We start from the raw sequence: 9,194 nt of genomic DNA, 5'->3' as shown, positions 1-9,194 counted from the left end.
GTTTTCTACTCTTCGCTGGATAAAAATATGGCTGGATTGCCGGGCCCAGAGACAGGTGATGAAAGCAGTCAAATCCAGCTGGCAGTTAGTCACAAGTTATGTCCCCCAGGATTCAGCCCTAGGGCCTGTCCTCTGTAACATCTTTATCCATGATCTGGGCGAGGGGATCGAGTGCATCCTCAGTAAGTTTGCAGATGACACCAAGTTGGGTGGGTGTGTCGATCTGCCTGAAGGTCAGGAGGCTCTACAGAGGGATCTGGACAGGCTGGATCGGTGGGCTGAGGCCAGCTGTATGAAATTCAGTAAGACCAAGTGCTGGGTCCAGCACTTGGGCCACAACAACCCCCTGTGACACTACAGGCTTGGGGAGGAGTAAGTAGCTGGAAAGCTGCCCAGTGGAAAAGGACCTGGGGGTGCAGGTTGACAGCCAATTGGGTATGAGTCACCAGTATGCCCAGGTGGCCAGAAAGGCAGACAGCATCGTGACTTGTATCAGCAATAGTGTAGCCAGCGGGAGTAGAGAAGTGATTGTCCCCCTGTACTCAGCACTGGCGAGGCCACACCTTGAATTCTTAAGGGCTGTCAACATAAGACATACATGCTTGAGCAGGTCCTGAGGAGAGCTGCAAAGATGATCAGGGCTGGAGCACTTACCCGATGAGGACAGGCTGAGAGAGTTGGGGTTAAGTGTGGAGAAGGCTCTGAGGAGACCTAGCAGGCTTCCAGTACTTAAAGGGGGCCTTCAGGAAAGGTGGGGAGGGACGCTTTATCAGGGAATGTAGTGGTAGGATGAGGGCTAACAGTTTCAAAATGAGAGTGTGTTGATTTAATTTGGATATTAGGAAAAAATTCTTCACTGAGTGTGGTGAGACACTGGAACAGGTTGCACAGAGAAGTTGTGGATCCACCAGCCCTGGAAACATTCAAGGCCAGGTTGAATGGGGCTTTGAGCAACCAGGGAAGTTATCCCTGCTGTTGGGTTGGAATTAGATTATCTTTAAGTTTCTTCCCAATCCAAACCATTCTAGATTCTATGAAGTCACAGACAGTTATCAGAGGTGGCATACTTCAGATGTCTGAGTAGGAAGAAGAGCAGGAACTGCCTCTACCTGTCCCAATCAGTAGAATAACTAGGACTGGTCCTAGGGCTAGATAAAAAAAATCTTAGTTCAAATTGTTTTCTCATTAAGAGAACTTACTTAAAGAACTGAGATGTTCTGCGATGAAGTTGGATGATTCTTTTATTCACCAATTATCTTGAGGAAACAGCAAGCTCCCTTCAGGTACAAGTGTATGGTTTAAGGGTAAGACCAACTGTGATTAACTAAACTGTTAGAAGTAACACTGGTATCATGCATTTTAGTAAGCACTATAATACTGATGGAGGATTGTATATTTATTCAAACGTTATAGGAGTGACATTTTTGAGGTACTGCAAGATTTATCCGGTTTATCCAATTGCCAGAGTTTTGGAAGATGAAGATGATCCTTTTTGGGCCCTACTTTGAAATGTTGATAGTGGACCTACAGACCTCCATTCCTAGTGGAATAGTTGAGGAAAACCAACAGCCTTTCGCATGAGTGATAACAAATTAAGTTTGGGTGATGGGAACCAAGGCCTTTTCAGCACATGATTTGTTTCTTTTCCTCAGATTAAAGACAGGACAAATTATTTGCGAAGGTACTCACCTACTGTTTAGATACATGCCTGGATGTTACTTTTGCATTTAAAATTGATTGATAATAAAGCTAAATAAGGCTGTTACTGTATCAGCCTCCCTCAAATTCAGCCTATAAGAGAAACATCCATATGGAATCATGTCTATACTGATGACAACCATGGTTCTTCAAAATGTTAAGTATTTCATCAGATTTCTTGTAACTTCACATAACTGCTCCAAAGAACCGTTAGAGATAGAAGTTGGTAGGAGTTAGAGGGCTCCCCTGTTCCTGACTTGACTTTGGTTCATGTGTATTCTAAATATGAGTGCTGTGATTTATGAATGTGCTAAGTCAATGTTAGGCATTACATAAATCACTAACCTTATTCTTTAGCTTGTTTGAGAATTAGACTCCTAAAATTCTCATCAATGAATGGTAGCAGGTACAAAGTGCTTTTAAATATACCTTTTGTCCCTCTTATTAAACTGATTGTGACTTCTGCAGCTGATATCAATAAAATCAAATTCTTCTGAATCTTAGACTTCTCAAGCAGTGAATAAAACTAGAGATTTCATAAGCCTTTCAAAACCTTTTTCTTTCATGGGAAAGATTAATTTGTTGCCTCTTCTGTTGTAATCTTCTAACACCTCTTTAGGATCATTCTTCTTAAATCTTATTCTTCCTACAGAATAATGTTCGTGCTGCTGCACTCGCAACTGTGAACAGTTGGGCTGAACAAACCGGCATGAAAGAGTGGTTGGAAGGGGAAGACCTGTCTGAGGAGCTCAAAAAAGAAAATCCTTTTCTAAGACAGGAGGTAGGCTTCTGTAATAATGTTTCCCTTATGTCTGTCTAATCAAAATAACCTTACTTGCTATGGTCATGTATGCAGACTGGAATGGCACAATGCTTACTGGTGCATGAGTAAATAAGTAGTTGTGTCTTCATACTACATGAAATTGTTAAACTTCAAAAGGCTAATAATGAGCTTTTTTTCTTGCATGATAGATGTCATTCAGATTTCAGTGCCTCTGAAATGAAACTTCTGTCTGTTTTGATCAGCTAGCATGTTTTTGCCTAAAATTTACCAGGTGGTAGTGAAGATGAGAACTGAAGTGGAAGCATTAATATGTCTGAGGCTGAAACTGCAGCTGGAATTCTGATGTTACTTTAAAAAGGAGGAAATAGCCTGTACAGTCTGTAGAGACTAGACTCCACATTTTAAGATGGTTGCATATTAACATACTGTACTTTTTTAACTGTACTCAATTTTAATTTTTAATTGCTGATGTAATATTCTCAACCAACATCAACTTTTTGTCTGAACAAAGGCTAGGGTGTGTTTTTTCCTACTTGCATATAGATGTGTGAAGGACTGCTATTCAGGTTCTCCTGGCCTGACTGTAAGTGCTTCTTCAAAAACTTTTATTTTAAAATTCCCTTTCAGCTTCTTGGTTGGTTGGCTGAGAAGTTGCCTACTCTCCGTTCTGTTCCTTCTGACCTACTCTTATGTGTGCCTCACCTGTACTCTTGCCTTGAAGATCGGAATGGGGATGTGCGTAAGAAAGCGCAGGATGCCTTGCCATTCTTTATGATGCATCTTGGCTTTGAGAAGATGGCTAAAGCCACCAGCAAGCTGAAGGTATTTCTGTCACTGGGATTAGAAAATGTGGCCTTGAATGAGTGAATATTTACAAACTGCATTCACAAACTGCATCTTGAGTCATGCAAGCTTGTCTGCATTAAATATTTTCAGGGGGCTGAAAAATAGTATCAGGAGGCTGTGAGTTAGAGCTTTCTCTACTTCACTAAGACTGCTGCCACCACAGGTTTATCATTTCAGGAGTTTGGCATTTATGCACTATGCTTCACTTCTGAAAAAGTCTACTTGTAGATAACTTCCATACCAGTTACTGACCAGCTGTATGCCTTCAAATACAGGCTTTAAGATGGCTTCTAGCAATTTGGTGTATCATGTGGACCTTTGAGTGCTGAATCATTGTTAGAGCACTCCATTAATGTCATAGGACTGATCGCCTAGAACAGATTGCTGGTTTGTGTTTCACATAGGTCTTGCAGAAGAAACTCAACAGAAAGATGTTTTATCTCAGAATAGGAATATCTGAAGAAATTGATGTTTTAAGAATATGCTAAAGGTGTGTCATAGAAGATGCTAAACAGAGAATAGCTTGTTTCAAACTACTGTCACTTTCTTTGTCTGTGGCATGTATTAATAGTCACTATCATTAATCCATTATCATTCTTTACCCCCTTCTGTTCTCCAGCCAACTTCGAAGGACCAGGTACTGGCCATGCTTGAGAAAGCCAAAGTCAACATGCCAGCCAAACCCGCTCCTCCTGCTAAAGCATCTTCCAGAGTAGCAGGGGGAGCAGCTCTAGCCAAATTTCAACCTGCATCAGGTATGTTCTGGGAAATGACTGAGAAAAGGAAGCTTTTTGACATGACAGAGGAAGAAATGTGCTTAGCAGGAGCGGAATTCAGCATAGCTAGGGTTACAAATAGCTGTGTGATCTAGTGAGTTCTGTTTGCAGTTCTAGTCTTACTTGCTATCAAGGATTAAGGCTGGGCCAGCCTCTAGAAGAGGACAGATGCTCTCTATTAACCCCTCACTCTTCCTAAAGGGGAGGACAAAGAAAATAAGTCAGACACTTATGCACTGTAAAAGAAAACTAAAACTGCTTTAATGAAAATAATAATGTTATATATACAATACCAAATTGACCCCATACCCCACCTCCCCCATGGCAATGGAAACTGGATTCAGGAGCTGGATTCAGGAGCTGGATTCAAGAATGCACAGGTTGAGATCAAAGGCAGAACGGACAGAGTCCTTGGACATCAGCCATTGAAGAAGAGTGACTGACCCATGTGATCCCTCAGCTTTATACCAAATATGACGTCTATGGGATGGAACACCTTGTTGGTCAGTTTAGGGTCACCTGTCCACTCCTTCCTGCAGGTGCAGCCTCTAACTTACTGCATCCCCAGTGTGGTATGTAGGATTTAGCAGTGACCTTGGTCTTTACTGGAGCAAGTATAAGCAAGAGCCTTTCTGCATACCAGTCTTGGTAGTAACTATAAATATGAAGCGCTGTCTCTTCTAGAAGCAGACACTGTCTGCAAAGATCTGACGTTTCACTATCACCATGGATGCTGCGGGGCAGGCACTGGGGAAGTCCCAGACAGGACACAGCAGCAGATGGGATCTGGATTCAGGAGCTGGATTCAAGAATGCACAGGTTGAGATCAAAGGCAGAACGGACAGAGTCCTTGGACATCAGCCATTGAAGAAGAGTGACTGACCCATGTGATCCCTCAGCTTTATACCAAATATGACGTCTATGGGATGGAACACCTTGTTGGTCAGTTTAGGGTCACCTGTCCACTCCTTCCTGCAGGTGCAGCCTCTAACTTACTGCATCCCCAGTGTGGTATGTAGGATTTAGCAGTGACCTTGGTCTTTACTGGAGCAAGTATAAGCAAGAGCCTTTCTGCATACCAGTCTTGGTAGTAACTATAAATATGAAGCGCTGTCTCTTCTAGAAGCAGACACTGTCTGCAAAGATCTGACGTTAACTTCAGAAAGTGCAGTCATGTAAAGAGACTGAGCTGAAAAGTAAAATTACTGAACAGGATGAGTTCTGTTCTAACTCAAACCAGGACACTTGCACTTTGAGTCAGCTTCCAGTGTTAGGAGGGTTTTTCCTTTCCCCACAACCAGCTGCTCCTTGAAATTACCTGCTTGCTATTCAAGCTAAAACCCATGGACTAGAGGGTTTGTGGGGTTTTTTGTAATACTAATCTGATTTTATCATAACATCTTCTTTTAAAAGATGTTTTCACGTTGTTTTTTATCTGGAGTATTTCTGTGTGGGGCTACCAGAATGCTGACGCTGGAGAGAGGGTAACTGGATTAGGGCAGAAGTGATTTGAAGAAGCAGTTCTGCCTTATCCCTCTGCCAGGGCTAGCTTCCTGCTTAAACTGGGTGCAGCTACAGCTCAAAACATTAGCCTGCGCAGTATATGTGTGTGTACTCTTTAAAATTGTTTTGATAACGATAGATTTGCTAACATAATATGACCTTAACTATGAAAACTTTGTATGCTAACATGGAATTTAAGGAACTTCTTTTATGGATCTAAAATCCTCAAAACTCTGTGATGAGTGTATGATATCCATGAATAGCATGCCTTCTATCTGAAGAATGGAAAACTGTGCTGACCTAAAATGGGTCTCGTTGTTAGTTTGAAATGGTCTATTGTTTCTCCAGCACTTGCTGAAAATTCAGGGTCCAATACCATGGAATCCAAGCCTGATCCCAAAAAAGCCAAAACAGGAGGAGCTGCCTCTAAAGCTAAGGTATGTTGATTCCGTTTTGTATAAAGTTGGTTCTATGAAGTTCATAGCTGTAGTTTGTTAGTACATTATAGGTAGGAGAGTATAGGCCTTGCTAGGGACTGATTTTACGGCGAATCTTTATCCTTGTCTTATGAAATGACACATGTTCCCATTCACTTAATTACTATTTGTGTCATTATCTATTTCATTCTTAAAGTTTTCATTGTCAAATATGCAGTCTTTTGAACAGTTCAGTCTGTGTTCTAAATCTGCTTGGCCTCCCCGATGTTGTACTGTTGAGAGTTCATTCTTACCATGTTTACTTTGAATAGTAATTTTGAACCCATGTATCAAAAGAAATTAAGCTCTCCTTTATGAAGGGTAAAATGGTCAGTCACGAGTGAAAAAGGTAAAGATGATGGTTAAATGCATAGTAATAATCTCAACTGGTAAGAGTTGAATTTGTGGTTACGTTTTTTCTGTTTTGTTACAGTAATTTTTTTGCTATTAGCCTTGAAGTTTGTCCTAAGTCTACGGCTAGGGAAAAAACCCCAAATTGTTCTACAGTCCCATTGCTTTCATTGTCTGAAATAATGCTGTAATGAGAACATCTGATGTAGCTCCAGATTCATGACAGAGAATGAACAGAACAAATCTTGAAGAATGTTGTAGGTCTGCCTAAGTCAATATATTCTGTCAAAACTCTGATGCTAGAGTTAATGCCTTTACTGTGAAAGCGTGAAAAGGTTTGGAATGGTAACTCCTATGGGTAAATAGCTGTCTAACAACAAAGCCTTTTCTGTGGCTTATTTACAGCAGTCAGATGTTAATAGCAGTATGTCCAAGGGCAATACCAGCCTGTCCAAAGATAATAGAAGCCTTAGCAAAGGCAGTACCAATCTGACAAAGAACAAATCTATCAAACAGGTACTGCATTGGGTTTTAGGGATGTGTGGGTGACTAGTGCACTGGTTGAGAGTTGTGTCGTATTTCACAGGGTACTGCTGTACACACTGCCATGGTTTTTCCTCCACAACAACAGAGCACATACTTTTACAATTCTTATCAACTTTATTCTAGCTTTTCTCTGGCCTTGCACACATAAGCAGCATGGGGATGGCTGGTATCTAATGCTTGCAGTTACTGGGACTGGGGCATATATATGTCTTATGCTGCCTGTTAATACTTGGTTTTTTTCAGGGTGTACAAGGTAAGAAAGTGCTAAGCAAGCCTCACTTGAAGGAAGATGATGATAAATCAGGTCCTATTTTTATTATAATCCCAAATGGGAAAGAGCAGAGGATGAAAGATGAGAAAGGTCTGAAGGTAAGAAAAATCTGAATCTACTCACAAGTTTTGAAGAATTGTAGTTTTAACACATTCTTTTGATTTTTTTAATTTGGAATTAAATGTGTTTATGGCATGAAAGTGCTAGGCTGTGTCAATTCCTTGGATTGGTTACCTGGTTCTTCAGCTGACTTTCATAAGCTAGTATCTGGTTTACTGTGGCATTTCTCTTCTCACTTCTAAATTTAGTGCACATTCTCATAAAGCCCAAAGGCCTTTTTGCAACTTCCAAAACATTTTCTTCAGTTATGAAGTATCATAAAGCATTCACAATGTATCCTAGAGTTCTGAAATTAGACAACTGTTTTCAGGTAAAAACTTTAACACATTTGTTTTGAACAGCACCCCTTACCAAGCTTATCCTTTGCAGGGAAAAAATCTGTTACTTAAAATGTGCATGTTATTTGTAACTTGCTAGTAAATAGGCCTATGTATAGCTTAAAAACAAATGTTTTAAGAAATAATGACCTAAAGATAACCACTCCACATAGAGAATTTTCATGAAGGTGAGCAAATACCACTGATTTTTTTTTTTCCCATTGCTTGTTTCTAATGAGAAGATTTTCAAAACAGATTCTAAAGCAGAATTAAAAGGAATGCAAGATTGCAGATTCTTTCAGGAAGAAAAGGTATTGCTTGCTTGGAGTTCCAAATGCTGCCTTTTACAGGTGTTAAAGTGGAATTTCGCTACTCCTCGTGATGAATATACTGAGCAGCTAAAAACTCAGATGTCCAGTTGTGTAGCCAAATGGCTACAGGATGAGATGTTTCATGCAGATTTTCAGCATCACAACAAAGCACTGGCTGTTATGATTGAGGTGAGTTTGGATCTGTGGTAGTACATGATGTTGTATAGAATTATTCTCTGCTAAAAAAAGATCCTGCTCAAATTAAAATCAAATAGGAATTCTCTGAGCCAGGGGTTATTGTTCTGTGAAGTTGAAACCTTAACATACATGGAAACAATTTTTAGAGGAGTTATGAAGTTGGTATTAATATTGTTACTTGGGAGAAGGGAAAACTTCTTCACTGGACACTTCTCTTAGAATTTCAGAAAGCTGTGTAAGTTTAAAATGAGTACTTATGCTTCTATGAATCAGTGGAGGAATGTAGACCATCTTATCAGGCATAGCTTTTCCTTATGTGTTATTTTCATGAATTGTGTGTTTCATTTTGCACAACCTCTTCTCTTTTTCTTCAAGCACTTGGAGAGTGAAAAAGATGGAGTCATCAACTGCTTGGATCTCATCTTAAAATGGCTTACCCTGCGCTTCTTTGATACCAACACAAGTGTTTTGATGAAAACACTTGAATACCTTAAACTGCTTTTCAGTTTGCTGAGTCAAGAAGAGTATCACCTTACTGAAAATGAGGCATCCTCTTTCATCCCATATCTTATCCTAAAGGTACAGTTCATCTTACAAAAACTAACCTTATTTTTCATGAGGAATATAGCAGGATATCATCAAACACTGTAATATGTTCATTTCAAATATACCATGAATGGCATTAAATCCAGGTGGCAGGTTGGTCACAGGGCTCAGTTTTGCGGCCTGTAGTCTTTATCAGTGATCTGGACAAGGGGATCAAGTGCACTCTCAGTAAGTTCACAAACAGCAGCACATTTAGGTAGGAGTGATCTGCTTGAAGGTAGAAAGGCTCTACAGAGACCTGGACAGACTGGATCAGTGGATAGAGGCTAATGGTATGAGATTTAAGAAGACCAAGTGTCGAGTCCTGCACTTTGGTCTCAACACCCCCATGCAACGCGACAGGCTTGGGAAGAGTGGCTGGGGAGACGCTCAGCAGAAAAAAACCCGGGGG

The 9,194-nt window shown here is 40.5% G+C and overlaps 1 protein-coding gene across 2 annotated transcripts in view; it reads left to right on the top strand.

The window, feature by feature from the left end:
- Positions 1–9,194, top strand: part of CKAP5 (cytoskeleton associated protein 5) — a 43,328-nt gene that overhangs the window by 20,262 nt on the left and 13,872 nt on the right. For both annotated transcript variants that reach the window (XM_010144832.1, XM_010144831.1), the window contains exons 24-30: positions 2,351–2,479; positions 3,110–3,304; positions 3,948–4,083; positions 5,956–6,044; positions 7,224–7,349; positions 8,039–8,188; positions 8,573–8,776. In XM_010144832.1, coding sequence (XP_010143134.1) covers positions 2,351–2,479; positions 3,110–3,304; positions 3,948–4,083; positions 5,956–6,044; positions 7,224–7,349; positions 8,039–8,188; positions 8,573–8,776 — 1,029 coding nt within the window. The remainder of the gene's footprint in view (positions 1–2,350; positions 2,480–3,109; positions 3,305–3,947; positions 4,084–5,955; positions 6,045–7,223; positions 7,350–8,038; positions 8,189–8,572; positions 8,777–9,194) is intronic.

This window comes from Buceros rhinoceros, unplaced genomic scaffold, assembly GCF_000710305.1.
Source record: "Buceros rhinoceros silvestris isolate BGI_N320 unplaced genomic scaffold, ASM71030v1 scaffold191, whole genome shotgun sequence".
Lineage (NCBI taxonomy): Eukaryota > Metazoa > Chordata > Aves > Bucerotiformes > Bucerotidae > Buceros > Buceros rhinoceros.
This window is presented reverse-complemented; position numbering and strand designations above follow the sequence as displayed.